The sequence below is a fragment of the Mobula hypostoma genome, chromosome 21, assembly GCF_963921235.1.
Source record: "Mobula hypostoma chromosome 21, sMobHyp1.1, whole genome shotgun sequence".
Taxonomy (NCBI): Eukaryota; Metazoa; Chordata; class Chondrichthyes; order Myliobatiformes; family Myliobatidae; genus Mobula; species Mobula hypostoma.
In genome coordinates, this window is record NC_086117.1 from 55,321,272 (window position 1) to 55,338,519 (window position 17,248).

General features: G+C 46.9%; 1 protein-coding gene across 3 annotated transcripts in view; it reads left to right on the forward strand.

The window, feature by feature from the left end:
- Positions 1–17,248, forward strand: part of ulk1b (unc-51 like autophagy activating kinase 1) — a 154,920-nt gene that overhangs the window by 52,926 nt on the left and 84,746 nt on the right. For all 3 annotated transcript variants that reach the window (XM_063074060.1, XM_063074063.1, XM_063074064.1), the window contains exons 8-11: positions 4,049–4,150; positions 12,692–12,750; positions 13,353–13,435; positions 16,991–17,041. In XM_063074060.1, coding sequence (XP_062930130.1) covers positions 4,049–4,150; positions 12,692–12,750; positions 13,353–13,435; positions 16,991–17,041 — 295 coding nt within the window. The remainder of the gene's footprint in view (positions 1–4,048; positions 4,151–12,691; positions 12,751–13,352; positions 13,436–16,990; positions 17,042–17,248) is intronic.

Genomic DNA, 17,248 nt, shown 5'->3' on the forward strand with positions numbered 1-17,248 from the left:
GGAGCATAACGCTTCGAAGCACCAACTAAACATTTTGTGTTCAAATCCCACTCTGTCAGGAGTTGTACGTTTTCCCCATGACCATGTGGGTTTCCTCCGGGTGCTCCAGTTTCCTCCCACAGTCCAAAGGCATACCGGTTAGGGATGGTGAGGTGCTGTAGTGTTATGTTGCCACTGGAAGCGTGGTGACCGTTGCAGATGAGGTCCACAGTGAGTCCTTTAGTCGTGTTGGTGAGCCATTGAACCACATTGGAGGTCAGGATCTCTGATGCACTTCCTGTCGTTAAAGCTGCAAGAACAGCTCAGTACAAAGGCAATCAGAAAGGGTAAGATGAGGAAACACTCACCAGTCCTCATAGAGGGATCAGAAGTGGAGAGAGTGAGCAACTTCAAGTTCCTGGGAGTCAGTATCTCTAAACTGGACCCAACGTATCGATGCAGCTATAAAGAAGCACGACAGCAGCTATATTTCATTAGGAGTTTGAGGAGATTTGGTTTGTCACCAAAGACACTCGCAAATTTCTACAGATGTACAGTGGAGAGCATTGTAACTGGCTGCATCACCATCTGATATGGGGGGGGGGGCCACGTCACAGGATCGAAATAAGCTGCAGAGGGTTGTAAATTCAGTCAGCTCCATCATAGGCACTAGTCTCCGTAGTATCCAGGACGTCTTCAAGGGGTGATGCCTCAGAAAGGTGGCCTCCATCATTAAGGACCCCATCACCCAGGTCATGCCCTCTCCTCATTGCTACCATCAGGAAGGAGGTACAGGAGCCTGAAGACACACACTCAATGATTCAGGAACAGCTTCTTCCTCTCTGACATCTGATTTCTGAATGGAGATTGAACCCATGAACACTACCTCACTACTTTTTTATTTCAATTTTTGTACTACTTATTTAATTTAACTATTTAATATATATATTTACTGTAATTCGTTTTTTTTTCTATTATTATGTATGTCCTTGTACAGCTGCTGCAAAGACAACAAATTTCACAACATATGCCGATGATAATAAACCTGATTTGGATTCGAAATGTGTCCAGGCCTGTGAATCATGTATTAGTCAGCCAGCTGGTGTAACTGCTGTCAGACACTGAGACCAGTTATCGTGATGCATTTGGAAAACAGAAACTGGTTTTGTTTATTTTCAAAGAGCAAAAGGAAACCCCAGGCTGAGGACATGAGGAATCTCCACCCTTCCTTCATGGTTTCAGTGTGAAACGTCTTTTTCAACCACCACAGGATATCCCAAGAAACTTGTCAATTACTCACTCAGTGACCACTTTATTAGGTACCTACTGACCTAATACAGTGCCACTGAGTGGACAGTACTGTGCAAAAAGTCTTAAATCACACACATAGATAGTGGATGCATTAGTGATAATTTTTCAAAACTCTTTAGATTCTGGACTAGTTCCTGAGGATTAGAGGGTGGCTAATGTAACCCCGCTTTTTAAAAAAGGAGGGAGAGAGAAATCAGGGAATTATAGGCCGGTTAGCCTAACGTCGGTGGTGGGGAAACTGCTGGAGTCAGTTATCAAAGATGTGATAACAGCACATTTGGAAAGCGGTGAAATCATCGGACAAAGTCAGCATGGATTTGTGAAAGGAAAATCATGTCTGATGAATCTCATAGAATTTTTGAGGATGTAACTAGTAGAGTGGATAGGGGAGAACCAGTGGATGTGGTATATTTGGATTTTCAAAAGGCTTTTGACAAGGTCCCACACAGGAGATTAGTGTGCAAACTTAAAGCACACGGTATTGGGGGTAAGGTATTGGTGTGGATAGAGAATTGGTTGGCAGACAGGAAGCAAAGAGTGGGAATAAACGGGACCTTTTCAGAATGGCAGGCAGTGACAAGTGGGGTACCGCAAGGCTCAGTGCTGGGACCCCAGTTGTTTACAATATATATTAATGACTTAGACGAGGGAATTAAATGCAGCATCTCCAAGTTTGCGGATGACATGAAGCTGGGTGGCAGTGTGAGCTGTGAGGAGGATGCTAAGAGGATGCAGGGTGACTTGGATAGGTTAGGTGAGTGGGCAAATTCATGGCAGATGCAATTTAATGTGGATAAATGTGAAGTTATCCACTTTGGTGGCAAAAATAGGAAAACAGATTATTATCTGAATGGTGGCCGATTAGGAAAAGGGGAGGTGCAACGAGACCTGGGTGTCATTATACACCAGTCATTGAAAGTGGGCTTGCAGGTACAGCAGGCGGTGAAAAAGGCGAATGATATGCTGGCATTTATAGCAAGAGGATTCAAGTACAGGAGCAGGGAGGTACTACTGCAGTTGTACAAGGCCTTGGTGAGACCACACCTGGAGTATTGTGTGCAGTTTTGGTCCCCTAATCTGAGGAAAGACATTCTTGCCATAGAGGGAGTACAAAGAAGGTTCACCAGATTGATTCCTGGGATGGCAGGACTTTCATATGATGAAAGACTGGATCGACTAGGCTTATACTCGTTGGAATTTAGAAGATTGAGGTGGGATCTGATTGAAACATATAAAATCCTAAAGGGATTGGACAGGCTAGATGCAGGAAGATTGTTCCCGATGTTGGGGAAGTCCAGAACGAGGGGTCACAGTTTGAGGATAAAGGGGAAGCCTTTTAGGACCGAGATTAGGAAAAACTTCTTCACACAGAGAGTGGTGAATCTGTGGAATTCTCTGCCACAGGAAACAGTTGAGGCCAGTTCATTGGCTATATTTAAGAGGGAGTTAGATATGGCCCTTGTGGCTACGGGGATCAGGGGGTATGGAGGGAAGGCTGGGCCAGGGTTCTGAGTTGGATGATCAGCCATGGTCATACTGAATGGCGGTGCAGGCTCGAAGGGCCGAATGGCCTACTCCTGCACCTATTTTCTATGTTTCTATGTTTGTATAGCTAGGGTACATAATACTTTTACACAGGACTGTATTTGTCAATGTGGAGCGGAGAGCGAGTTTGTAAATCTGATGGGAGCAAAAGATGTTGGGAATGGTGAGGGTAGAGCACATGGGAGGGGTGTGGGACAGATGACAGAGAAGGAGTGCCAAGGGGTGAGGGGTGGCAAAGGTGCAGACAGACCCAGCCCTGAGACACCAGGCAAGGTCACTTGATTCCAAACAATTGGTTTATTGATCATTACAGAATGTCTCTCTGGTGCTTCCCACTCCCTCCCCTCTCCCTTCCCCTTTTCCCAACCATGATTCCCCTCTCCCTGTCCCCTTCCCACTCTCAGTCCACAATAGAGACCCATATCAGAATCAGGTTTATCATCACTCACATATGTCATGAAATGTGTTTTCTTTTGTGACAGTGCAATGCATAAAATTACTACAGTACTGTGCAGAAGTCTTAGGCACCCTGGCTGTATATATGTGCCTGAGATTTTTGCACAGTGCTGAATGTTTGTGATCTTCTGCTGCTGTAGCCCATCTACTTCAGGGTTCGATGTGTTGTGTGCGTTCGGAGATGCTCTTCTGCACACCACTGTTGTAACACATGGCTATTTGAGTTACTGTCGCCTTCCTGTCAGCGTGAACCAGTCTGGCCATTGATTAGTCAGGGTGTCAAAGGTTATAGGGAGAAGGCAGGAGAATGAGGTTGAGAGGGATAATAAATCAGCCTTGATGGAATGGCGGAGCTGATTCATAGAGACATAGAAAACCTACAGCACAATACAGGCCCTTCGGCCCACAAAATTGTGCCGAACATGTCCTTACCTTAGAAATTACCTAGGGTTACCAGTAGCCCTCTATTTTTCTGAGCTCCATGTACCTACCCAGGTGTCTCTTAAAAGACTGTTCCTGAACCTGATGGTGTGAGTTCTGAGGCTCCTGTATCTCCTTCCTGATGGCAGCAGTGAGAAGAGAGCATGGCCTGGGTGGTGGGGGTCCCTGATGATGGATGCTGCTTTCCTGCAACAGCACTCCGTGTAATTGTGCTCAACGGTGGAGAGGCCTTTATCCGTCATGGACTGGGCTGTATCCACTACTTGCAAGCTTTTCTGTTCAAGAGCATTGGTCCAACTTCTCTCTCTGTCACTAGGCACCTGAAGTTATCATGTCCCAGAACTATGATGCCAAGGCTGACCTGTGGAGCATCGGGACTATCGTTTACCAGTGTCTGACAGGCAAAGCTCCCTTCCAGGTATGTACCATTGACCCTGCACATTCTTCCTCGACTGCCTGGTGTGGGATCACTCAAGAGCCCCAGTGAATCAAAGACAAAACCACATGAAGATCCCTGCCAAAAACACATGAAGCACTAAAAACAAGAGATTCTGAAGATGTTGGAAATCCAGAGGAAAATGCCGAAATAAAAAGGGGGGGAGGGGAAAGTGGGCAAGATGGAAGGTGATAGGTGAAGCCAGGTGGGTGGGAAAGGTCAAGGGCTGGAGAAGAAGGAATCTGATAAGAGAGAGGAGTGGACCATAGCAGAAAGGAAAGGGGGAGGGGACCCAGGGGGAAATAATAGGCTTTCCTTCTCAGTCCTGAAGAAGGGTCTTGGCCTGAAACGTCAGCAGTTTACTCTTTTCCATAGATGCTGCCTGACCTGCTGAGTTCCTCCAGTGATCTGTATGTGTTGAAGTAAAAAGTTTACCTCTGTTGTTAGATTAGTTATCTTTGTTGAACCTGGACCTGTGACTGTAAGATGCTTGACTGATATTCAAAGATCATCCAGTTAGGCCTCGGGTTCCAACTTGGGGTCCACAGACCCCTCGGTTAATGGTAGGGGTCCATGGCATAAAAAAAATGATTGGGAACTCCTGAGTTAGGGAAAATTTACTTGTCAATTAGCTAGCAATGTAGCAGATTACCTGATAATCTCATCAGATGGGGTCCTGTGGTGTGGTATGTCTCGGGTGATGATACCTCCAGGCAACCATGTACAAAGACAGTCCCAAGTAACTCTCGGCAAAGCTCAAGTCATTGTCCTGCTGCTGTTATGTGAGAAAGCTCTGAACCTTTTGGGGGTGGAATTGACTGTAAGGCATAGGAGGAGAATGCGGCCTTTCGGCCCATCGAGCCACTCCGCCATTCTGTTGTGGTTGACTTAACCTTCTCCAACCCCATTCTCCTGCTTTCTCCCCATAACCTCTGACGACCTGATTAATTTTCATAAGTATATTTAAGCTTCTAAAATTGTAACGTCAGTGTCAAAAAAAAGCCAAATCCACTGTGATTCAATGTTGTAAAACAATAAAACATGAAAACTTCCGGGGGGGGGGGGGTGAATACTTTTTATAGACACTGTATATGACAGTCCAAACACACAAAGCAATCTGCTTGAGAGAGGGAAATTCCACTGCCCCTAATTGCGGTTCAAGATTTGAAATACTAGCACCAAATTCTTTTTGTGATTTACCCCACTAAATGATGAGCTGAGACCGAGGTTATGGGCCGACTCCACTGTTCCGGGCTCCGAGTCAACGGGACTCAATTTGGTTCGGAATGCTGTTGCTTGCTTTTAGAAACATAGAAACGTAGAAAATAGGTGCAGGAGTAGGCCATTCGGCCCTTCGAGCCTGCACCGCCATTTATTATGATCATGGCTGATCATCCAACTCAGAACCCCGCCCCAGCCTTCCCTCCATACCCCCTGACCCCTGTAGCCACAAGGGCCATATCTAACTCCCTCTTAAACATAGGCAATGAACTGGCCTCAACTGTTTCCTGTGGCAGAGAATTCCACAGATTCACCACTCTCTGTGTGAAGAAGTTTTTCCTAATCTCAGTCCTAAAAGGCTTCCCCTCTATCCTCAGACTGTGACCCCTCGTTCTGGACTTCCCCAACATCGGGAACAATCTTCCTGCATCTAGCCTGTCCAATCCCTTTAGGATCTTATACGTTTCAATCAGATCCCCCCTCAATCTTCTAAATTCCAACGAGTACAAGCCCAGTTCATCCAGTCTTTCTTCATATGAAAGTCCTGCCATCCCAGGAATCAATCTGGTGAACCTTCTTTGTACTCCCTCTATGGCAAAGATATCTTTCCTCAGATTAGGGGACCAAAACTGCACACAATACTCCAGGTGTGGTCTCACCAAGGCCTTGTACAACTGCAGTAGTACCTCCCTGCTCCTGTACTCGAATCCTCTCGCTATAAATGCCAGCATACCATTCGCCTTTTTCACCGCCTGCTGTACCTGCATGCCCACTTTCAATGACTGGTGTATAATGACACCCAGGTCTCGTTGCACCTCCCCTTTTCCTAATCGGCCACCATTCAGATAATAATCTGTTTTCCTATTTTTGCCACCAAAGTGGATAACTTCACATTTATCCACATTAAATTGCATCTGCCATGAATTTGCCCACTCACCCAACCTATCCAAGTCACTCTGCATCCTCTTAGCATCCTCCTCACTGCTAACACTGCCACCCAGCTTCGTGTCATCCGCAAACTTGGAGATGCTGCATTTAATTCCCTCATCCAAGTCATTAATATATATTGTAAACAACTGGGGTCCCAGCACTGAGCCTTGCCGTACCCCACTAGTCACCGCCTGCCATTCTGAAAAGGTCCCGTTTATTCCCACTCTTTGCTTCCTGTCTGCTAACCAATTCTCTATCCACACCAATACCTTACTCCCAATACCGTGTGCTTTAAGTTTGCACACTAATCTCCTGTGTGGGACCTTGTCAAAAGCCTTTTTTGTGTTTGCATGATTTGTGTTTTTTTTCCCTCTTTCTTTGTGCGTTGGGTGTTGGGTTTTTTTTTAATTGGATCCTTTTGGGTTTCTTGTTCTGTGGCTGCCTGTTTGCAGACGAATCTCAAGATTGTATAACTTACATGTCCTTTGATAATAAAATGTACTTTGACTCCTTTGAATGTGTGCCACAGAGGCAGCATCATTCACAACACCCATTACGTCATTCTCTGCAAGAAATCTTCAAAGTTCATCTAGAGATCACAGTGTCTTTGTCTCAGACTAGCTCTCCAAATCAATTGAAACAAACAGGCAGATACAAGATGTTCCAAAGGGCCCCACAGTCGAAGACACGCTCTGTCAAGCACATATAGCACAGCAGTCAACGAGTGTTCCCACATTCAGCGGACTGATCGGGAGCAGATAATCTGTCTGAGAGATGCTGGGCAAACCTTGGCCATGGGTGCTCAGCATTGGAGGCTGCCTCAGTGTCCAGGGCTGCACTGCAGGGAGCTGGAGAAGTTGTGTAAGGAACTCTGCTGGGTCTCGGAGATCGGACACCAGCACATCTGGCGACCTTAACCGGCAGGTCCTGTTCCAGCTTTCAGCAACCTCATTTCCACATTTCCCCAGAACCGTAGCAAGGGCTTCAGTTTATAGGTTGTCCCTCCAGAACAGGGATTTCCCTCTAGAACAGAGATGAGCCAGAGGGTGGTGAATCTGTGGAATTCATTGCCACAGACGGCTGTGGAAGCTAAATCATTGGGTATATTTAAAGTGGAGGTTGATAGATTCTCAATTATTAAAGTTGTCCAAAATTAAGGGGAGAGGCAGAAGAATAGGGTTGAAAGGGGTAATAAATCAGTCATGATGGAATGGTGGAAAAGACTTGATGGGCCGGATGGCCTACTTTTGCTGCTATGCCTTATGGTCTAACCCAGTGTAGGCAACCTTCTGGCATGTGCTATTCATTAATTTGAGGCAAAACATAACTAGATGTATTTAAATGGATAATTCCCATATTTCAAGTTTTTATGGCATTTATCTGGCCCACCGTCCGCTCATTAATACGCCATCTGGCCCACAGAGGCAAAAAGGTTGCCGACCCCTGGCAAACCAGTGGAGTCAGATTGGCTCCTTGTTCGTGGCTCTTCCACTCATGCAAACATCTCAGGGTCTACCTTCTCCCACCTCCTTAAGATCTTAGATGTTTGAATTGGATCACCCCTGTTCTCCAGAACTCCAAGGAATTCAGACCCATACTGCCCAGCTTCTCTGGACAGGACAGCCCCCTCGTCCCAGGAATTAGCCCGGTGAATTTCCTTTGGAAGGCCTTAAGAGGATCAAAATTGTGTTCCACGTGATGTCTCACCAACATATTATACAACAACCTCAACAAAGCATCCCATCTCCTGTACTCGATACATTGATTTATGAAGGTCAGTGTACCAAAAGGCTTTCTTTCCAACCCTGTGCACCAGTAATGTCACTTTCAGTGAATTATGGACCTGTATTCCCAGATCCCTCTGCTTTACCACACTTCTCAGTGCCCTACCACTCACTGTGTAAGACCTACCCTGGTTTGTCCTCCCAAGGTGCAGCACCTCACGCTTGTCTGCATTAAATCCCATCTGCCATTTTTTCAGCTGATGCAGATCCCACCTCAAACTTTGAGAGCCTTCCTCACTGTCCACTACACCCCCAGTCTCAGTGTCAGCAACAGATAGGAACAATTCTAGTCAACTCAAGTTCATTGTCATTTAACTTTAAACGCGTATACTGTCAAATGAGACAATGTTTCTCCACACCAGAGTGTAAAGCACAGTAGTACACATAACACACAACAAATTAGGAAAGTAAGAATTAAATCTACAAATGAATTGCACATGGATAAACAAAGTAAAGTGCATAAATTAAATGTTGCAGGGTACAGTACAAATTATCTGGTGATACGGCAAGGAGTTCTGAAGAGGGAAAAGTCTGTTTCCCATCCTGACCATTTTTGTTTCAATGCATCGGAGTCTCCTGCTTGATGGTAGAAAGTCAAAGAGGAGGCTGGATGGATGGGTGGGATCCTTGATAATACTAAGGGCCCTGCGTACACAGCGCTCCTGATGAATGTCCCCAGTGGATGGTAGGGAGACCCTTTTGATCCTCTCAGCTGTTTCAACAGTCCTTTGTAGGGATTTTAGTCCTAGGCTTGGCTGCCCCAGTTACCAGATGAAGATGCAGCTTGTCAGGATACTCCTGATGGTGATCTTTGTGTAATAGTAACAATTATATAACCAGATGGAAGAACGTTGAAATTCCATTCGGTCCCTGTTATCTGCTGACTTGCTGTCTGTGGTTTCACAAGGTCAGTCATGTATTACCAGTAGAGTTGGTAATACAGTGCCCCCCCTCCCCACCCCACAGCACTTTTCTAGAATCCAGTGTGTCCTGTTAACGCATGGGAAAGTAGTGAGATATCAGTAACGTGTGTGTGGTCAGGATCAGGAACACTGAGTGTGTCGACAGCAGAGTTGGCTTCTGGGCTTCCTGTATCAACTTCAAGGTCAAGTCTATAGTCATTCAATGTACACGTGTATGCCACCAAGTTAAACAATGTTCTTCCAGACCAAGATGCACAACTCACGCACACAACACACCAGGCAAGTTAACAAGTAATAAGGTGCATTTGTGACACGAGTTAAAAAGTAAACGGTATGTTGCTACCGGTGCTTCATGCGTGATGAGACCTGGCTGGTTACAGGGAGTTCAGTAGTTTCATGGCCTGGGGGAAGTCCTTGTCCTCATGTTATGTTACCTCCTGCCTGATGGTAGGGGGTCAAAGAGTTTGTTGGATGGGATGGGAGGGATCACTGACAATGCCAAGGGCCCTATGTGCATGCTGCTCTACATAAATATCTCTGATGGGTGGAAGAGAGACCCTGATGATTATCTCAGTGGTCCAGTTCCAATTTCTGTATAAATTACAGGCTGAAGCATTTTGGAAAGTCAACCCACTGAACGGTTTATACAGACGTTGAACGGTAGACTACCAGGGGATGCACATTCGAGGGACAGAGGGCTCTAGGTGTACAGTGCATAATTGTTTGTAACTGGCATCAGGGTGGTGGAGAAGGCATTCAGCATGCTGGTCTTCATCAGTCAGGGCACTGAGTACAGGAGTTGGGGCAGGATGTTGCAGTTATATAAATCAGTAGTGTAACGGTTACAAACCAAACTACTGAGAGACTAAGCCAGGAGGTCAACAGTGTATGGCGCACTTCCAAGATAACAAATCTCCAAATCGAGAAAGGCACATTCAATCCTTTATTACAAAGCCAGCAGAGGCGAACGATCTTGTAGCGATTAAGAAAACTAACAAAACTAAAATGAGTGATGTAACGGTCTTATCATTCCAATTAGCGATATCAGAATTAGTGTTCTATACATATTTATTTATTGAGATTCAGCACGGAGTAGGACCTTCTGGCTTTTCCGACCATGCCAACCAGCAACCCCCGATTTAACCCTAGCCTAATCCCGGACATTTTACAATGACCCATTAACCTACCAATCGGTACCTCTTTGGACTGTGGGAGGAAACCTACAAGGCCACGGGGAGAACTTACAAACTCATGGGAATCTAGGCATTCTAATAGTGTCCCAATTACCGTTCCACAAAATTACCACAACTAATTAGCAGTCAGCAAAAAAAATAATTTATATTATCATACGCACAAAATACACACAAAATGCTGGAGGAACTCAGCAGGCCAGGCAGCATCTATGGAAATGAATAAACTGCCGACATTTCAGGCCAAGACCCTTTATCAGGACTGGAAAGGAAGGGGAGAAGTCAGGGTAAGAAGATAGGGTGGGAGGAAGACATACAAGGTGGTAGGTAGATGGTAGGTGAAACTGGGGGAGCGCAAAGGGGTGAAGTAAAGAGCTGGGAAGTTGATTGGTGAAAGAGATACAGGGCTGGAGAAGGGGGAATCTGATAGGAGAGGACAGAAGGCCACGGAAGAAAGAAAAGGGGAAGAGTACCAGAGGGAAGCGATGGGCAGGCAAGGAGATGAACTGAGGGGGAAACAGGAATGGGGAATCTGAAGGGGGGGGCAGTGTGGACAATTACTGGAACTGCGAGATATTGAAGTTCATGCCATCGGGCTACCCAGACAGAATATAAGGTGTTGCTCCTCCATCCTGATTGTGGCCTCATCATGGCAGCAGAGGAGGTCATGGACTGACATGTCGGAATGGGAATGGGGAGCAGGAATGAACTGGGCGGCCACTGGGAGATCCTGCTTTTTCTGGCGGATGGAGCGTAGGGGCTTGGCGAAGCGGTCTCCCTCATTTCCTCTGCACTTCAGGGATCCAATGAAGGGCTGTCTTGAGGGTGGGTCCCCCTTCTCAGCATGTGCCCAATCCATCTCCAACGTTTCCTCATGGGGATTGTGGCCATGTCCTCTTGATGACACTGAAGGAGTAGGCCATGGCTGGAGATCTTTCTAGGCCAGATCTTCCCTGGTGCTGCATGATTTGAACAGCGGTTATCTGATTGGCTGAATTTTACCTGCAAGTATGAATGGAATGTTTCTTACCCGTGAGAATAAAAAGAGCTGACTGTGTAGAGGCACCATCTTCTTTTTCTGTTATCATTTGCCTCTTCCTCTCTTCAGTCACTTGACTCCTATCACTGTCTGGTTTTCCAATTTTCTTTGCTCTATTAACAAAACGATCATGAAGCAACAAGTTTTGTGCCTCATTCCTGACTTCCAGAAGCAGCTTGGATTAAAAACACTGGAATCCAACACCGTTCTAGGTGAGGAAGGCAGCCATGGCTTCACAGTCCATGGTGGGTATCAGTGAATCGATTTGGAAACGTCGGGCAGGGTCCAGGCCCAGAGCGTTTTGATGCAACAGGGCCCGAGCCTTAGAGCAAGGAACGACCCAATGTTGGTATGATTTAAACACTGGGTCGGTTCGATTGAAAAGGCCAGGGGTCAGGACCAGAGGGAAGGGTCGGGCCAGTTCTGTCACTGCTCCATGACATTTTCTCCACTCTTCCCTGCACTGAGGCCGTGGGCCTGCTCCTATTACTATTATTATTTATACTATTTCTCTCACTCTCACTCTCTCTCTCTCTCTCTCTCTCTCTCACTCTCTCACTTTCTCAATTTCTCTCACTTTCTCACTTTCTCTCACTTTCTCACTCTCTCTCACTCTCACTCTCTCTCTCACTCTCACTCTCTCTCACTCTCACTGTCTCTCACACTCTCTCACTTTCTCACTTTCTCTCACTTTCTCACTCTCTCTCTCTCACTCTCTCTCACTCTCACTCTCTCTCTCTCTCACTCTCACTGTCTCTCACGCTCTCTCTCACTTTCTCACTTTCTCTCACTTTCTCACTCTTTCTCTCACTCTCTCACTCTCTCTCTCACTCTCACTCTCACTCTCTCTCACTCTCTCTCAGTCTCTCACACTCTCACTTTCTCACTTTCTCTCACTTTCTCACTCTTTCTCTCACTCTCACTCTCACTCTCTCTCTCTCACTTTCTCACTCTTTCTCTCACTCTCTCTCACTCTCACTCTCTCTCACTCTCACTCTCTCTCACTCTCACTCTCTCTCACTTTCTCACTTTCTCTCACTTCCTCACTCTTTCTCTCTTACTCTCTCACTCTCTCTCTCTCACTCTCTCTCTCCCCCCTCCTCTCTCTCCCCCCAAACACACACACACACACACACAGACACACACACACAGACACACACACACACACACACACACACACACACAGACACACACACACACACACACACACACACACACACAGAGTGGGTGTTGGTTGTTTTCTTTCTTTTCTTTCTGTGGTTCTTTCTTTCGTGGCTGCCTGTAAGGAGACGAATCTCAAGGTTGTATAATCTTTACATAATTGAAAATAAATGTACCTTGAACTTTGAACCAGATGCGTTTTTCTCCAATGCCTGCTGTGGCCAAGTTGGATCGACGATGGATTGGCTGAAAACATCCCACTCTTTTTGTTTCAGGCCAACAGTCCACAGAATCTCCGCCTGTTCTACGAGAAAAATAAGGCCCTCGTTCCAAAGTAAGCCAATTGGTACTGCCTAGATGTGTCCAGCAGGTTGGCTGTCCGAGTTTGCCTCTGTCCATGTGTTGTTGCCTGAGCAGGGGCAAGGTCCAGGAAGCAAAGGCCTTGGAAGTTGGATAAGCACCCATGGGTGATGGTGCTAGGGGACAGGGCGGAGCAGGGGGGTGGCCACAAATTGGAACTGGTTTGTTATTGTTGCATGTACAGAGGTACGGTGATAAACTTATCTTGGTCTGTCTTGCATACAGATGGAGTAGGGTAAAATGTCAGCAGGCCTGTACAGTGCTGTGGTGTTCTGTATTCTAATATGAATTAATATTCATGATCTAATTAGCAGAATGTTGAACTCTGCCAATTAATTCGCATTTACCTATTATTACTGAAGATGGAAGGAAAGCAAAACACAGAGTTAATTAATATTCATTCATGTTTGGCCTTTGTAATTACACAGGGAAATGTAGTATGCCAGGGTTTGTATCGTAGCAGAGTTTTTATGGGATGTGGGGAGCGGGTCTCGTGTGTCAGGGGTGGGGGTCTGCCGTCTTGTGGAGAACCGGTGGTCGGGAAGCTCACGGTGTCTCTGTTACTCCCGCCAACAGCATCCCGAGGGAGACCTCGAGCCACCTGCGCCACCTGCTGCTGGGACTTCTCCTGCGGAACTACAAGGAGAGGATGGACTTCAGTGAGTACTGTCCTGCAGCACGTGGCCACGGTGGCCCCTGCACCCCTTCCTCCGTTCACAGAGCATAGAACACTGCAGCACAGTGCAGGCCCTTCAGCCCACAATGTTCTGCCGGCCCTTTAACCTTCTCTAAGTTCAATCTAACCCTTCCTCCTACAGAGCCCTCCATCCAATTTCTGAATGGATAATGAACCCATCATCAGCACCTCACTGTTTCTTTTTTGTTCTTTATGCACTACGGATATAGTTAAATTGATATATATATATACTTTTTATAATTTATAGTTTTTAAAAGTTATTATGTATTGCAATGTACTGCTGCTACAAAACAACAAACTTGATGATGTATGCCAGTGATATTAAACCTCGTTCTGATTCTGATTCAGATTTCTGTGTCTCTTAAATACCCCTAATGTATCTGCCTCTACCATTCCCGCTCTCTGCTCTCTGTGTAAAATACCTCCAGTATTGTGTAAAAGTCTCAGGCACATATATGTAGCTCAGGTGCCTAAGACATTTGCTCAGTACTGTATTTGTCAACGTGAAGCGGACAGCAAATTAGTAAATCCGGCGGGAACAAAGGATGTTGGGAATGGTGAGGGTGGAGCGCCACGGGAGGGGAGTAGGATGGGTGGTAGAGAAGGAGTGCCGGGGTGGGGGTTGGTGTGCGTGCAGACACACCCAGTCCTGAGACGCCAGGCAAAGTCATGTGATTCCAAACAATTGGTTTATTGTTACAGAATTACAGAATGTCTCTCTGGTGCTTCCTGCTCCCTCCCCTCTCCCTTCCCCTTTTCCCAACCATGATTCCCCTCTCCCTGCCCCCTTCCCACTCTCAGTCCACAATAGAGACCCAGATCAGAATCAGGTTTATCATCACTCACATATTAGATTATGAGAACACTCAGTCCTCGTCTATTATAGGATGAGGCTTTTCATTCCAGGACGAGGGAGATGTCTTCCTTTTTTAAAGAAAGGGGCTTCCCTTCCTCCACTATCAACTCTGCTCTCAAACGCATCTCTCCCATTTCACGTACATCTGCTCTCACCCCATCCTCCTACCACCCCACTAGGAATAGGGTTCCCCTGGTCCTCACCTACCACCCCACCAGCCTCCGGGTCCAACATATTATTCTCCGTAACTTCCGCCACCTCCAGCGGGATCCCACCACTAAGCACATCTTTCCCTCCCCAACTCTCTCTGCTTTCCGCAGGGATCGCTCCCTACGCGACTCCCTTGTCCATTCGTCCCCCCCCATCCCTCCCCATTGATCTCCCTCCTGGCACTTATCCGTGTAAGCGGAACAAGTGTTACACATGCCCTTACACTTCCTCCCTTACCACCATTCAGGGCCCCAAATAGTCCTTCCAGGTGAGGCGACACTTCACCTGTGAGTCAGCTGGGGTGATATACTGCGCCCGGTGCTCCCGATGTAGCCTTCTGTATATTGGTGAGACCCGACGCAGACTGGTAGATCATTTTGCTGAACACCTACGCTCTGTCTGCCAGAGAAAGCAGGATCTCCCAGTGGCCACACATTTTAATTCCACATCCTATTCCCATTCTGACATGTCTATCCACAGCCTCCTCTACTGTAAAGATGAAGCCACACTCAAGTTGGAGGAACAACACCTTATATTCCGTCTGGGTAGCCTCCAACCTGATGGCATGAACATCGACTTCTCTAACTTCCGCTAATGCCCCACCTCCCCCTCGTACCCCATCCGTTATTTATTTATGTACACACATTCTTTTTCTCTCTCTCCTTTTTCTCCCTCTGTCCCTCTGACTATACTCCTTGCCCATCCTCTGGGTTTTCCCCCCTCCCCCTTTTCTTTCTCCCCGGACCTCCTGTCCCATGATCCTCTCATATCCCTTTTGCCAATCACCTGTCCAGCTCTTGGCTCCATCCCTCCCCCTCCTGTCTTCTCCTATCATTTTGGATCTCCCCCTCCCCCTCCCACTTTCAAATCTCTTACTCACTCTTCCTTCAGTTAGTCCTGACGAAGGGTCTCGGCCTGAAACGTCGACTGTACCTCTTCCTACAGATGCTGCCTGGCCTGCTGTGTTCACCAGCAACTTTGATGTGTTTTGCTTGAATTTCCAGCATCTGCAGAATTCCTGTTGTTCTCGTCTATTGTCATTTAGAAATGCATACATGCATTAAGAAATGATACAATGTTCATCTGGAGTGATATCACAGAAAAACAGGACAAACCAAGGACTAACACTGACAGAACCACTTAATTATAACATATGGAAACAGCAGTGCAAATCAATACCATAATTTGATGAAGAGCGGACCATGGGCACGGTAAAAAAAAGTCTCATGTCCCGATGGACTCCCGAGTCCCCGATAGCAGGCAGCAAAAGGGAGAAACTCCCTGCCGTAAACCTCCAGGCACCGACAACTGCAGATGCCTTGGAAGCAGCCGACCACAGCCGACACTGAGTCCATCCGTCCAAAAACTTCGAGCCTCCAACCAGCCCCTCCGAAACCGCCTCCCGAGCGCCATCCTCTGCCAAGCACCTTCGACCTCGCCCCGGCCGCTGAAACAAGCAAACTCGAGGATTCGGGGCCTTCTCCTCCGGAGATTCCGGACCACACGGTTGTGGCGGCAGCGAAGCGGGCATTTCAGATGTTTTCCAGATGTTTCTCCGCACTCTCACATCTGTCTCCATCAAATCAGAATTGTGCACGGTCCCCTACTTGACAGATTACAGATGTCATTCTCCGGAGAGGCCGCGTGCTACTGTCACGCCGCCATCTTCTCCTCCTCCTTTATTCTATTATCAAAACGATCGTGAATGTCATGAATTTTGGATTTTTTTTGTGGCAGCAGTACAGTGCAATACATAAAATTACTACAGTACTGTGCAAAAGTCTTAGGCACCCTAGCTATGTATACTGTATGTACCTTAGACTTTAGCACAGTACTGTACTTTTGAAAGACGTGCACGTTGGTGGGTAAATTATCTGCTGTAAATTGTGAACCCCCCCCCCATGTGTTAATGAGAATCTAGGGGGGAGGAATTGAGAGGACTGCGGGGAGAATGTAGGCCCTCTATTGGTCAGGGTTGTCCATGGGTGATACGTCCCATCTGTCTATGTGATACACAAGCCTGGGCAGTACGATGTGGAGAGCAAGCTGTTGCCCATGTAGCAGGCTCCCCCTCTCCACACAGCTGATGAATCCAAAGGAATGGCAGAGACCGACACAGTTTGGCACCAGCGAAGTTGTTGGGGTTCCCATTTGGCATTGAACTCAATGTAGGCATTCCAGCTCCAGATTTTTCCCTCAGGGTTTACTCCTGAAGCCTTCCCCATGAGCCAGTACAGAGTTACAGGTTGGCATGGACTAGATGGGCTGAAGGGCCTGTTTCTGTGCTGTAATGCTCTATGACTTCTCAGGTCCTGATGTAGGGCCTTGGCCCAAAATGTCAACTGTTTACACCGCTCCATAGACGCTGCGAGGCTTGTAGCCGGCAAGGGTTGGTGTGCTGCGTGGAGACGTCTCACCTCCCAACTAATAAGCTTGTCTTGTTGTTTGCAGACGATTTCTTCCATCACCCTTTCCTGGACGTCAGCTCATCCATGAAGAAATGTAAGTGAGGGAAAGATGCCCTATGGCGCTGTGCCTCAGTAAGGAACGGCAGACAGATTCTTGGCTGTTCTGTACACAGCACTGGTCCTCCAGCCTTCCTGTCAGGGTCCAGCTCTCTCTCGCCTGGCTCACTACGAAAGCCTATTCACACACAAAATGCAAACATCAGGAATTTACCATCATGCCACTGGTGGTTAGGACAGCAAT